Raw genomic sequence first — 15,436 nt, forward strand, 5'->3', positions numbered from 1 at the left:
AAAGCGAGCAGATTTCAAAAAAATATAATAATTATGTTAAAAAAAATAAATAAAAAATCTGCATAAGCCATTTTATGGCCAAGGCTTAAGTCTGAGCCTTGGCTCGTCACAGTTTTTCAATTTTAAACAAAACAAATATAAGTTAATTATGTTTATAAATTTTTGTTTATTTATTTTAAAAATAAGTATTGATAGTACAAAAGAAAACAAAAAGAAAATATATAGAATCATTTTTTTTTTAACTTTTTTTATTTTTCCAGATATCTGCAGAGCATTTAAACTTCGGCACAGCAAATACGAATTATTAATTTTGGTGTACTTTTTTTTTTTTTGCTAGTTTTTACGATGTCTCACTTATACAAAATTCACGCAAGTCATCTGCAGTTTTTGGTCTAAATGTGTTTTGTATCTGTTTTATTTTTATTTTTGTCACACTGTCGCTTGGGTCAAACTCGAAACCGGGTTTCAACAGTGCATTGCAAAAGCTGCGAAGACAATAAAAATTGAACCGCAAAGCGGGTTTTTAGGCCTGCGACTTTTCTGTCCTCTAAGATATAGTCATATAGCAGGCTAGTAGTATTTCATAGATACACAAAAACCAAACCTATTTTGAATTAATCAACTGAACTGTCACGTGGAGGCGCCAGCATCTTACAAAATGCCCTTTCCAAAACTGCGTTTATGCATGGGAGTTTTTCATTTTTTTTTCTTTTAGTTTATTTGCATTTATATAAGTATTCAGATTTATGTTTATCAAATACAGATACCGGTTGGTCGGAGTCGGCAACTTCTGCTCGTTGACTTTCAATTTGCTAGCTGGCTTTGATTTTGCTTATCGCGGACACGATCACGATTACAATAGGTTCAGCAACCCAATTAGCCCGGGCTCGAGCCCGTTTGAACCTAATGTTACGCTCTTTCGCTTTTTTGTGCTATGCATTTTGGTTTCCCCAATTTGTATGCCCTTGTGAAGGGCATGCAATGAGTAACGCATAGCAGGAGACTTCTCCGACTCCATCAGGTACATATATATATATTTTCTAGATTCTGTCTGTCCGATGGCCCGTCTGTCAGTTTCTCTGCGAACTGGTCTCCCAGTCTTAAAGCATGTTGAAACTTTGCATTGATCCGTCTTTCTGCTGCAGGCAGTACTTATGTCGGATGTGGTCGCATCGAACAACTATATCATGTAGCTGCTATAGGGACGATCAGTCGATAAACCTTTTTGTTTTTCAAGATATCTTACCCAAACAAGGGACTTATAAGCTTCATTATGCTCCTCATATATGTACCAAATCTTAATTACATCGGACTACTATATCATATAGCTGCTGTCGGAACAATCAATCGTAAATTAATTTCTTGAATGAAAAACTGTTTTGTTTTTCAAATTATCGTAGCCAAGCTTGGCATTTATGAGTCCTACCATGCTCTCCACATATAAGCAACATTTTATCAATATCGGATCACTATATCATATAGCGGCCATAGGAACGATCGATCGAAAAGTAGTTTCTTGTAGGCAAAATATTTTCATCAAACTCAGCATTTACTATTCGCTTTACTATTCGCAGATATCTGCAAAATCGAAAGTCAAATATCTGCAAGGGTATTAAATCATCGGCGTGCCGCATACTTTCCTACTTTCTCATCTTATTTGATTTGATTTTTTTGGTGGTTTTGGGCTGCGCAAATGTTACGCAAATCACGAACCACTCTCAATGAATTCCATTTTCGTCAACCGAATGGTTTACAAGGTTATTAACGGTTTGTTGGGCCGCAACGACTTGGAAAATGAAAACAAGAAAATAATGAGCACATGCCCTAACATTTCCTCGATATTAAAAAAAGAAAATATCTATATATATATGTATATACGAAATTTATTTGTGCCCTTTTGTACGATTTTAATCACAATAAGCACCTGCGGGAAGGTTATTATGAATCTCCATTGTTGTCGCCTGGGAATTTGCTGTTTAGCGTTATAATTGCTAACTCTGAGCAACAATTACTGTTCAACTTTTCAGTTTAGCTCAATTAAAGGTGAAAGACGAGAGCGGCAAACTATTCATTTAGTTGCTAACTAAGCCCAACTGGCGACTGTGACAGCAACTAATGGCGCCCGCCCACGCGGACTGTGAAAGGGCCTTGGACTAAGCTTTTTTACAAACACAATCTCTTTGCTATTGTTGACCAACAGGCCAAGCTCGATGTCAACTAAAATAATATGTTAATGGGTTGAGCCTAAAATTAGAACTCTGACTGATCGAGCGAAGTGTGCGAAGCCGTTAGATGCTCTGTTCGGATCATGGATTGACTTCATGTATATGAGTTATGGAACTGAACTGGAAGTTGAGCTCCAAAGATCCAAAGTTCTCTTTTGCTGTCATTCACATATCTTGGCCAAGTTTTATGAGGCGTCTGCTTGCCAATTCTAAGGGCTTAAAACACCAATCTGTTGTCTTTGGCCTAAACGTGTTTTTCGAAACTACAAATACATTTGTTAGTCTTTGTTTTGGCTTTTGTGCTAAACAAATTTAATTGCAAACACATTTTATTAGGCAACTTTTGCTGAAATTTGAGTGTTTTCGCTCCACACAGCTCCAACAAGGTAAATGCGCGTGTTTCCTAAAGAACGCTGCCCGTTTGGCCATATAAAGTAGGCGCGCATCGCGTGGCCCTGAAAATCAGCATTAGCTATGCAAAACAATGTATCATATTAGATTTGTAAAACAAAGAAAAAAAAAACAAAAACAAAATCAACAATTTTTTATATGTGGGCAGGGAATTTGATTGGACTGAAAGCGGCACACGCTCGGGTCAGATTAATACAATGTGCATAAGAAATGAAGCCACAAAAAAACTGGACATAAATTAACAGATTCTGAGAGTTTGGATTGTTTCCTAGCAACAGATAAGCGCTAAAAAGAACCCCCTAAAACCTGCTTTAAGTAAGCATAATTTTCAGCAAATTCTTTAGCTAAAGCTTTGGAGTTATTTGATTCTGCGATCAAATCAATAATTGATCTTCATTTGATCTGGTTAGCAAATATTTGATCTTGTTTTGAGCTTTTGATCAAAGTGTGTTTGTCCTTTATATATCTTATATATATAAAATAAACCAGAATCAAGTTAGGTTAATTTTTGGCCAACTTCTTAGCTAGATCTTTGGGCTTATTTGATCCTTTGTTCTATTGATCATTATTTGATCTTGTTATAAATTATTTGATCTTAATAGTAGACCAGCTACGAATTAGCACATTATCTCTCATATCTTTGGGCTTATTTGGCGTTTTGATCTCATTAATTAAATATTAAAGCTTTAAAAGTATTCAAATTTTAAGTAAGGATATTCAACACTCGAGTCTTTGGCTAGATCCTTGCGCTGATTTATTTGTTTCCTTTTTGATCTTTTAATGAAGTGTTGATCTTTACTTGATCCCTTGATCAAATAAATTATCTTCATTTGATCTTGTTATCAACTATTTGAACTTTTTTTGATCTTTTAATTAAATAATTTTTTTTTAATAACATGAACAGCTTTAAGCTAAGATGATTTTCAATAAGGTCATTGGCTCGTCTTTGGATTTATTTGATGTTTAAAAGTATTCTAGCTTCGAGTAAGGATCATCTTTAGTAAAGTCTTTGATCTATTATTGGATCTTTGAAAATATACCAGGTTCAATTTTATTTGCTTGACGATATCTTTGGGCTCATCTGATCGCAACTGTGTTTGTTGGCTTGTCACTAATTAAGACAAATTCGGCTCATGAAGCTCAGGCAACTGCAACTAACAAGGCCCGAGAGCTTTACGCACCAATGACAGACTTGACGCGAACGATTTTTCGGCCCATATTGGTATAAGCTGAAGTAGTTGACCTTTTTTATGCGCAATGGCCAAGAGTCAATGAAGGCCAGACCATGGATCTCGGTCCATACATTGTTAAATAATTCAATTTCAATAAAATTTAATGAGACATGTGGCTGACTGATGGATCGCCCGCCTGCTGCACTGCCAAAGTGCTGCATCAGGAATTCCCCTAGGCGAACGTGAGCCAGGCACAGAACCACTTTTCAAGGTTCTAGGCCTGGCCTACCAGCCAACTGGCACGTAGGCCAACTCGTTGGCGCATTGAGCTCGACGGGCTAATCGATTTGTGCGCAATTAACTAGCGACTCCTGGATTTTAATTCATGCGCTGACTGTACTGCGGAGACGAGGCTCCCTTTGGCTAGACTTTGGCTTGGTTTGACTTGGACTTGGACGTGGACTTTGGCCAGATACGGCCTTGGTCACGTAGGCCAAAGCCTAACGAAACCAGTTGGCAATTACCCTGGGCGTAGTTTGGCGGCTGCATTGAAGATACATTTAACAAAAGGTAGTTTTGTTATTATTGTTTTCTTCTCTGACGCATCTCGCATTTGCATTTTGTCATTTTAGTCTGGGCGTCAAGCGAGCAGCTGTCAACGGAAATTAAGCTGTGCCGCATCTCAAGCGCGTGGGACTGAACCCAGGGGTCAGTGGGTGTTGCTCCAGTTGTGGACCAAGTGAGATCTAACAGTTAAGCAATGCACACACATACATATTTATATATAGGTATATATATATATATAAATATATGTGTACATAAAGTCGACACGTAGGCATCTGATGCATATCTTTAGCTCAGTTTATGGACGGGAATTTCCAAAGGCCCAGTTTTAAGCTACGACAAACTGCAGACTATGATGAGACCCGTTGGCTGTTCAACAAAGCTCTGAATGACAAGTTCTTCAAAAATAATTAGGAGAAAAACAAAGCTCTGTTGGAGCGCATCTAATTCATAAATATCTAATGGATAGCTAATCAACGTCATGACAAATAATTCAAGTGCAGCCATTTAGAATCTCACACGTTGTACAACATTCTGATTCGGAATATTCTTTTCAAATGCATTTTACTTTTCCTTTCACATATTGTTTGCCACTTAAAATGTACTTCACCTTTTGACCATGTAAAGAGGTGAGAGAATTACAAATTTGTCACAGAATGTAGAAAGACACCTTTGCGAACCCATAATTTCTTTATGTAAGGTATATAAGGTATATATATATATATACATGCATCTATAGAACTTGGCATTTAACAACGAGGTATTATATCTTATAACTATAATGCCCGGAAGTATCGTTCAAATAATGATCCTCTGTTCTGTTTTTTCAAGACATGTCTTATGTATGTTTTTGCACATATTATGTATGTTATTATTGTATATATTATTGTATATATTGTATTGGTACTAACTGGTTATCAGCCCAAACTATGGAACTATGCTGGAATACTGGAAAAATCTAGCAATAAGTTCATTAATAGAGTGAAGTACAATTTTCCCAGAGCTCAGGTACCGGCTTTTGGAATGATAGATCCATAATTCCATATAATGTGAATTATTACTTTTTTTTTACTATTTCCCGATTTCATTTATTTTTAGAAAACTAAAAGTCTAAAGAGCCTTTTGGTTTTATTTATTGAAAGCCTTTCGCTTCCGTCCGGACTATAAGCTCGCCTCTATATTTTTGTCAGATAAAGATCCTTAAAAGTTTGGACACGCCCATCAGAAGGCGAGCAAGGAAAATCGAAATTGGTTTTATTCTAAGAGTATGGCTCCTTTTTTAATAGACAGGTTACAGACAAGTTCCTGTAGGTAACTTGCAAATAAAGAGTTCCGTTTCCAAAAATCACAGTTTGAAATTTCCTGTTTTGCATTTACAGTTTTAGAGTCATCAGGCCAATAATCCAGTGCGTGACTTCGATCTGTTTGAAGTTGTTTCTTTATTTATTTTTATTGTTAACTTCAGAAGTAGTTCGGATTGAGCAAGAAATAAGACGGAATCGCATGTATTTTGTAAATGATTTATTTTACATTTTTTTTTGTTGTTTGTAATTTCTTGAATTACAAACATTATTTTGTAAATGTTTAGCTTAAACTATGACGTACCAAGCTAATATGCTAGAGAATACCTAAACCTACGCAAATGAATATATGGTGTATATATGGATATCGAATATGGGATCTGTAAGGGTGATACGAATAGGAATAACAATAAAATTAATAAGAATATTAATTAATTTAAAAGAAAAACGATTATTACCCATCACCCGCCCCACGCCCAAGACGCACAAGTTGCGGATGCTTAGATACATATATCGTGTGTGTATATATACATACATATATGCACATATATATATATATGTATATATATATATAGAAACAGCCAGTCGTGGCCTGCTCCTGGTATGACAAGACCTCGCATTCAATATGAGTTAAGTGTTAAGATTATTAGAACATTTCATGATGTTGTTGTTGTTGTTGTTTTTTTTTGTTTGTTTTGTTTTTCTCATTTCTGTTGTTGTACATTTAAGAGCCCCACTCTTAAGTAAACCGGCAAACACTAGTAATTCACAATCGGTTCTAGCTGCAGTTAACCATTAAACTGCCAACTTTTTTGTGGCCTTCTTCTGCCGCTCGTTCTCGTTCTCGTTCTCATCGAGCTTGGCGCTCTCGGTGCTGCTCGACTCGGCATCGTACTCCAGGTCGGGATCCGGAACCTCAGAATAGTGCAGATGGCCAATCATCTGGGTGCTACCGGGAGCAATAGTTGCCGCACCCACGCCCACCTGTGATGCGTGTGTGCCATCGCCGTATTTCTCCAGAGTGCGACGCACCAGCTCCTTGGAGGGCTGCTTCATGTCCCAGGCCCAGCCAATCCTTTGAAATGTGTCCAACAACATGGTGGTCATGTTCACCTTATAGTCGCCCAGCTCGGCTGCTTTGTAGTCCCAGGGGAAGACATGGTGATAGTTGTGCCAGCCCTCGCCCATGGCCATGATGGAGACATAGATGTTCTCGCTGGGCATAATGCGCCTGTGCCAAAAAGAGAAGCAGAAGCAAACGATGGAATGCTGACAATCATTCAATTAACGAATTTGCACAGCTACTTACTTGTCGTATGGGCGTGAGCCCCACAGATGAGCTGCACTGTTCACGGACCAGGTGAAGTTCAGGCTGAACACATAGCGGAATATGCACTGATGCACAAAGGCATGATACCAGGTCTCGTTCCAGCAATAGACCGGCACCAAAGTGGGCAGCACAAAGCAGAGCAGCGTCTTCAGCAGCACAAAGTACTTCTGATGGAATTGGAGAACGGGATCGGAAACAATGTCGCTCATATCGATTTGCCTGCCACGGCGGAGGACATCCGGATGCTTCAGCATCATCAGCCAGCCGACGTGCGAGAAGAAGAAGCCGCGATTGGCATTATGCGGATCGGCGTCCGTCTCCGAGTACTTGTGATGCACCCGATGATCCCGCACCCAATCGTACATGGTGTTCTGCAACGAATACGAAAACCAATTCGAGTTTTTAGTTACGCTTGAACTACTGACAGTTCGTATAGTCTGGGCCGCCTAAAGGCACGGCCATTAAATATGACAAATGTATCTGTCAGATACATTTTTTGTCTATCTTTTGTGTGGCAGTTGTTGTTGTTGTTGCTATTGTTGTTGTTGTTGTTGTCGCCGCCTTTTGTCAATTTACAGTTTCGGCACAAGTCGCGCGGTGACAAAAAGGCATTAAGCTGTTGTACTTAATGACGCAATTAATGTTAATTACATTACGACAAATTTACTTTACAATTCGCCACACGGCAAAACAAAGAAGCAAAACAAAAAGCACATAAACAACAACAACAACAAAACGTTAACCGCAGGTGGGAAACAACATTAGCGAAACATAAATTAAATGTGTCGACTAAAATGCCCAAATCATATTGCATAACACAGTGCTGTGACGTCATAAGGTCACGCAGCTGAAAAGGTTGAAGAATCTTGGCCGGAGAACGGCTTTTCTAAAGGATTATCTGAAGCATTTAAACAGCAATATAATTTAGATTAAATTAAAAATGATTTTTACATATTTTAAAAAACATTTTTAAATGTTTCTCAAATATACTTTCAGATAGATTACATTTATACATATACATATATATCTATTTTGAGTATGTATACTTTATCTTAATCTATATTTTTTCTTTTCTGTAAAAAGTTTTCTATTAAATGGAATATAAAATAGGAACTTTTCATAACATTATTAAGTATGTTTTTTTTTAAATTTGAATATATGCAATATTTTCTTTTCTGACTAAAACGTTTACATTTTATAACTAAGATCTTTTTTGCAGAAGCCCCCTCTAAGAAAAACTTGTCAAATTTCAGAAAATTAAATATTTAGAAAAAAAGCCTTTTAATAAAATTAAATTAAACAAAAAAAATATTCTTAGTAAAAACAGTTTTCTACAAATTTCAGCAAAATCAAATTGATTCAAACTCTTCAAGTTCAAATTTGTGAAGAAATATCTCTCCAACAAAATCAACGATTTTAAATTTTCTAGTATATTATTTTTAAGCTTTTGTTCATTGTACTTTTTGCTTGAATTTAATATTTCTGTATTCGTTCAAAGCTTGCCATTGCACTAAAAATATTTGTAAAGTATGATCTTGCTTTTCCAAGTATTTGATTGCTTAGCGTTTGGTTTTTTGGTTAAACGTCATATATCTGTACTCACTTATATTTATACTATCTACGTGCTTAACTTACCTGACCAGCAACACAATAGCTGATCATCAGCAGACTCCTCAAGATCTTGTTGGCCTTGTAGCTGCGATGTGTCCAGAAGCGATGGGCGCCCGCGGTAACGCCAAAGCCAGCCACGCCGCCCATAAAGAAGGCTGCAAGACATTTAAAAACAGTATAAATAAGTAAATAAAAATAAGAATAGGCGGGGAGATACTAAATAAACTAGACTCGCCTAACAAACACACCCCTAGCTCCGTCTCAATTGAAAATAAAACCAACAAACGTCGTGCTAATTAGATATAAAAAAAAGTGTACATATATATATAAAAAAAAAAAACAAAATTTAAAATACCAAAATTACATTTTACGGAAATTGAGGCATTTGTGTTATGGTGTTAATTTGTTGGCCAAATCGGTGCACAATAAGCCCAGACGGAAGCTGAGTCGGCGAACGGCATCCACCACAAGGCCAAGGCATGGGAACATTTTTCAAATAGTTTGATAATTTGACGTGTGGCTGTATCTACGGGTTTGTCAGGTAATTGCAGGCTACGGCACGACACGACAGAACACGTGACCCAAGACTGTGACTCGCTAACTGTGACCCTGCAGCAGTCACACTATTTGCATACCCTTGAAGCCCATGATGCCCACAAATGCGGCATGTGCTTGCCAATAATTGATTAATTGTTTAATGATTCTAGAGAAATTATTGAATTGTCACCAAACGATGCCGGATGCAAGTGCATGAATCTGCTTGAATGCCAATTGTATCTAACAGATACACGTAGAAATGTGCCTGCACGCCTACAAGCTATTACTACAATTAACGCGTCGCCAGTGCTTTTCCGCTGCACCGACGGCTAATGACAATGACTAAAACAATAGAGAGAGAAATATAATCAGGCAATGACAATTACATTAGTCGAAGAAGCCAGCGAAATGAAAATAATACAACTTCTCTGACACTGGCGAAGTCGTCAACAATATTCATAGATATTTCGTTTCACAATTTGTACTAATGAAAAATTAACGATTTCTTTGCTCAGCCCTAGCAAACGTGCCACCCCCCCTCCATCGTCCCTCTGCCGGCATGCTGCCACAAAGGTGTTACACACAGTCGAGTCCAACTGAATGAAAGATTAACCTTCAAAAGTTTATTGCTTGATGTTGCTTGGATTGCGACAAGCCAAACAAAAAAAAAAAAACCTGTTTCGAAAATAGCCCCAAAAATGTTGGAACTCTATGTATAGATCATCTATCGGGCTATCTGAGCGCATGCTGTCGACGATCATAACATTTGACCACAAAAATTAAAAGCATTTAAATGAAATTAAATCAATTTAATCAAATTATAGAATGCTGCCAAAGCCTTAGACAATGCGGGGTCATCAAGGTGTAGCCTAATCCAATTCTTTGACAACCAAATGAAAGCATTGAAAATGCAGTGCCAAAAAAAAAAAACATGCATGCATGTGAAATCGGTAAGAAACAAACATGTTGTTTGCTTAATTTGAAAGTCAAATGAAATGCTTAGGCTACATGAACTTTAGCCAGAGTATCGGGGTCCAAGACCTTTGCGCAGTTGTGAAATTGTCAAATGGTTCGATGTGGCCTCCCGAAACTTTGATCTTGCTGTACGCGGGTTCAACGTTTCAATCAAGGACGCAAGATATATATATATATATACAAATATGATATATCTTAAATCTTAAATGCAATTCGGATAAAAACGCATTCAGAAGACTTTACGATCGTATTTCTGATGCTAAAAGATACATTTTTCATCTGGTTTTTCTTAGGTTTTTCATTAGCTGAGCGGGCGTTCTTTTGGTACTGAGGTACATAACAAATTTTAGGGCATTACTATGTACTATATTTGTTATACAATTAAAAATATCTTGTATTTTTATTAGCATTATTATATTAAGTTATTTGATTGCCAACTAAAAGATATCACTCATAATAACCCATACAAATTTTGTAGTTTTCTATCAAAACTTTAATTAACACCGCATTTAGTAGAAACGTGGATAATGGTGCGCATGGTGCGAAACATCTTTTGTATAACATCAACGCCCCAGAAACTAATTAATATCATTACAGTTGCGACGATCGTGTCAAACACGACAAAAAACAAAAAAAAAACGGAGCGAAAAACGTATAAAAAATGAAAAGAGCTAAATTTCGAAACAATCATCTCTGGATCATTGAATAAACGTTGCACGTCGGCCTGTAATTTGCCAAAATATTTACGAGCTGGACACCGCCCTTAAAAGGGTCTAGACAAGTGCGTGTGCGTGTGCTTGCTTTTGCCCCGTGGTCCGCGGTTCGAGTCCAGTGGCCGCCGGAGCAATAAATATTAAAATTTACAATGCACGCATATTTAAGTTTTTTTTTCTTTTTTTTTTTGCTGCTGCTTTAAATTACAATGGATGCATGCGTCCTGGAATTTGCAATGATGCGCCCATATACATGAAAACTGACGATGGGGCGACGCTGCGCAGCCTGTACTGAGATCTCAATGTCAAACGTTGGGTTTCTGTTTAATTTTGGTTTTCTTTTTTTTTCTGTTTTATTTTTTCAATATCGCATGTGGGGAGTACAACTTATGGTGCTCATAAATCGTGTGTATTGAGCCATGGCCCTGGCTGCGACTTACATACATGGAGAAGCTGAGAGCTCGAGTGGCCAAAATGGCGAAGATGCGTCTCGAATTCGATTTCGATTTCGATATTGTAGATTTGTTTGCCTTGGCTGAATGCGAGAATTTTCTAGTCGCATTTAATGCTGTTTACTTACAAACAGCCTTGAGATATATGGGTTTTGGGTGATTCTCTCATTAGCCCCAAATAAATATGTGTCAACTGAATGTTCAATGCTTTTCGGGTTTCTTTTCGTTTCGTTTTCGTTTTCATTTTCACAGTTCAACTGTGTCAGTTAATTTTTAAGCTGAATTTGCAAGCGAATGCAGTTTATGAAAATACGAGTACAGTACAAAAACAAATAAATGGCAAAACAAAACCAAAACCAAAACCCTATAAGCCCGATGTCATATGAAATTTCAATATGGCGAAGGCAACGAAGACAATGCCGACAGCAAAATCAACGCCAGCAGCGCGACGGCGACGGCGACGGCGACAGCGACAGCGCGATGCTAGCGTGGTAGCAGCGTTTGCTGGCTGAGGGAAAAGCATGTTAAGTAGCAATTAATTAATGTCAATAAATGAGAGTTCGACGTGTAACCGTAAATGTAAGCAAAAAAATTATGAAATACTCAAGATGTCCCCACACAAACACACACACACACTTACACACAAGCAATCGGCGCAAGGCGCTCAAAATGTTTTCTACGCGCTTGTGCTCAATTCATTTTTCACGCTCTTCAGCCCATGCGGCTAAATTGCAAATAATGGCCATAGGTGGGCAGAAGAGAGAGAGAGAGAGAGAGTGAAAGAGTGGAAGAGTGAAAGAGTGAAAGAGTGGTAGGCTATGCGTAGAGTTGGAGCCGGAGAGCAGAAATGGAAGATGGGCGAATGTGAAATATGTGAATACGAATGTGAAGTACATAAGGTAACAAAGCATGAGATGACACCACACAAAAATGCTTATATACATATACATATACACATATATAATGATCAGTAATTTCCGAATCGAAGAAACCGCAGCTTGTATTTATTGTTGATGTAACTGCCTGTTGGCAGGTGGGCAGACAGACTCTTTTCGACACCTTTCTCAAAACTCACAACACATTTCCCAATCCGTATGCCCAACAGCTTATATAAGCCCCAATAATGGGTCATCTCGTCCGACTTATACTCACACCAGAGGGTTGAGCTCAGGCGCAGCTCGTTCAGCGGATAGGTGATGAAACAGATGACGGCGACAATGTGCAGCAAGGAGATCTGTATGACTTTGTCCCATTTGAGCGGCGCCTTGAACTGCCAGCCCAGGATATTGTCGCCCTTGAAATTGCGCGTGTACTCCTCCATATTGATTTGATCCTTGGGTATGTGATTGACCAGATGCTTTGGGATATTCCTGGGCGACGGCGGTGCTCCTACCGACATCGGCTGTTGTTGCTGCTGCTGCTGCTGCTGCTGCTGCTTGGGGCGTGGCGCCGACTCCGGCGATGAATCCTCACCGCGACGAGCCTGCACCTCGCTGCTGAGCTTGGCGCGGCGTGTCATCAGCGGGGGACTACCCTCACCTGTGCTGGGCATTGGCGTGGTGCTGCACACACGCTCCGATGTGGACAGGTGGCCCATTTGGTAGCGCTGTCTATGGCTTTGTGGGGGGGGGTGGAAGGGGGAGGATTGTGACTCGGCTATGCTTTTCGGCCGGGCTTTTCACTTCATGCACAATGCTTGGGCTGGCGGAAACCCAGGTTTCGTAATTGCCGCTCCAAATCCAAAACTTTCTTCTTCACAGATTTACACACTAAACAATTTTTTTAATTGCTGTTGAAAGTACGTTTTGTTGGCTTTGTCGCCTGGTTGTTGTTTATTTTTTTTTTTTTTTTTTTGGTAATTTGTTGTTTTGTCGCTTGTCGTTTTTTTCGCTTTTGGTTTTATTTGGCCTCTTGCTTTTGCCGCTTTTAAACGCGCACTTATAACACTCGTCGTCTTGAACGCGGCCCTTTATTTAACTTCTCTTTGTTTTGTGTATATGTGTATGATATATGTGGGCCTTTGGCGTAAGACCGCAGTTTCTCTTTGGGGCTGGGACTCAAGCTGGATTTGGGTTTTCCTTGCGCTCTGACTATCTAACGAACTTAACACGACGCCGTTCCGTAGACAAATGATCGCAGCCAAAACTTAAAATTTCTACCCTATGCCGGCGTTGGCTTTGACGTTGGCTTTGGCGTTGGCGTTGCTGTCGGCGTCGCTGCTGCTGCTGGGCTGACATACCACCAAACTGACTGATTGACCGACTGACTGAATGTTGTTGTTGTTGCTGTTGTTATTGTTGCTGTTGTTGTTGTGGTGCGCACTGTGGACTCAGAAAAGGTAAAGCAAAGACAAAAACAGCAAACTTAAGGCCAAGATTATGCCACGATACAAGCACACATCATAAACACACACACACACACACACATGCACCTGTAACAGCGCCGAACTTCGTTTCTGACTTCGGCACAGGGCTCGAGCTTTAGCCGCAGCTTCGGCTTCGACTTCGACTTCGACTTCGACTTCGACTTCGACTTTAACTTTGGCTTTGGCTACGCCGCAAAGCACAGCATCAGCCGCATGGTCGGGTAATTTTGATTGTTTTTTGTTTTTGCTTTTTTCTGTTGCCAGCTGCGTCTGCGTCTGCTGTATGACAGCTTCGCAGACAATCGACAAGAAGTCTGCTGGCAGCGCGTCTGATTACTCAGCCAAGTTGTTTCCTGTTGAGCATTAAGCAATTGTTTGGGCGCGATCTAAGATACACGTATGTATCCAAACTAAATTGACGCTCTAACAAATATGTTTTTGCATTTTCGCATCAAATAGGCGGCTCTTGTTGACTGGCGAAATAGATTTAAATCATACAGCTAACTATGTCAACGTGTTATCATTGTATTTCTTTGTGCCACAAACGATATTTAACGAACTATAAAAAAATTAAAAAACAAAATTTAAATTATGTAAATATCAGGTTTATCATTCGCCAGCCGATTTCTATTTGGCATAGCTTAGAAAATGGCGACTGTACCCAGCGTCTAACGCCTGATCAAATATAGTGCAAAAGCATTTCACAATGGCCAGCGACTAATTCTGTCGGTAGCCTGTCGGCATTTGCATACAAACAAACAATTTCCCAATCAATCTCTCCTCCCATAAAATCCCAAAAACGTGGCATGTACACACATGCACACACACACACACAAGCACACATATCGTATGGATGTGTTTGTGTTGTATTTAAAATTGGATCCGCAGTCGCAGTTTGTTGTTGTTGTTGTTGTTGTTGTCGTGTGGCCTTCTCCACTTTGGCTTTTTGTTGACCAAAGTCAAAAACCGTTCGATGATCATGAAGTTCAACAACAACAACAACAACAACAACGAAGAAACAAAAACAGCAGCCGCAACAGCAGAGACTGCGTTGCTTTCTCTTTACGTAACGCCAAAGACAAAAGCCAAAAATTAATTAAAAGCCAGCAAAAACAGCAAACTAAAATAAAAAGCGAGCACTAAAAGGAAGCGCCGCAGCTCGGCGCGATCTTAAAAAAAAAATTAAGTAAAAAGTAAAGAAAACACATTCAGCTCGCACGGTCTTAACTATTTCGGCGATTCCCGTGCACTTACGAGACAAGCGACATTTTACGTGTGGTTTTTGTTGTTGCTATTGTTGTTGTTGTTGTTGTTGTTGTTGTTGTTGTTGTTGTTGTTGTTGTTGTTGTTGTTGTTGTTGTTGTTGTTGTTGCTGTTGTTGCCGTCGTTTTTGAGGTTTATGTTGTAAGCTTCACACATTAGCAAAGTTAGCCGAACATCAGATTTCAATTGTCAAAAGCAAAAAGAAATAAAACATCCCTACTTGACCACAAAGCAAAGCTACACTGTGCAACATAAAGAGGGTATGGGCTTGAAAAACATAGGGTATCATTAGGGCAGGCAGAAAAGATGAGCAATGGACTGCTCTTAAACCAGTTGAGAGTTTGAAGCGCACACTTATTATAAATATTTATGTGCATTTAATTGTTTATTGTAACTACTTTAATAAAATTTAATTTTTTTATATTTAATTTACTATGTTTTTCGTTAATATTTTTAATATATTTTAGATGCTGTTTTTCTTTTTATTTAACTATGTTTATCGTAACTACTTGATTGT

The 15,436-nt window shown here is 38.8% G+C and overlaps 1 protein-coding gene across 1 annotated transcript; it reads right to left on the minus strand.

The window, feature by feature from the left end:
* Positions 1-6,307: 6,307 nt before the first annotated feature.
* LOC115761516 (acyl-CoA Delta(11) desaturase) lies at positions 6,308-13,414 on the minus strand. Its single transcript, XM_030703285.1, has 4 exons — positions 12,444-13,414; positions 8,639-8,769; positions 6,983-7,374; positions 6,308-6,904 (listed from the first exon to the last, which is right to left on the minus strand). Exons 1-4 carry the CDS (start codon positions 12,886-12,888, stop codon positions 6,469-6,471), a joined length of 1,404 nt encoding a protein of 467 aa, XP_030559145.1. The 5' UTR covers positions 12,889-13,414; the 3' UTR covers positions 6,308-6,468.
* Between the last annotated feature and the right edge of the window lie 2,022 nt (positions 13,415-15,436).

The sequence above is a fragment of the Drosophila novamexicana genome, unplaced genomic scaffold (genome assembly GCF_003285875.2).
Source record: "Drosophila novamexicana strain 15010-1031.04,08,12 unplaced genomic scaffold, DnovRS2.1 tig00000485-arrow-pilon, whole genome shotgun sequence".
NCBI classification, from domain to species: Eukaryota; Metazoa; Arthropoda; class Insecta; order Diptera; family Drosophilidae; genus Drosophila; species Drosophila novamexicana.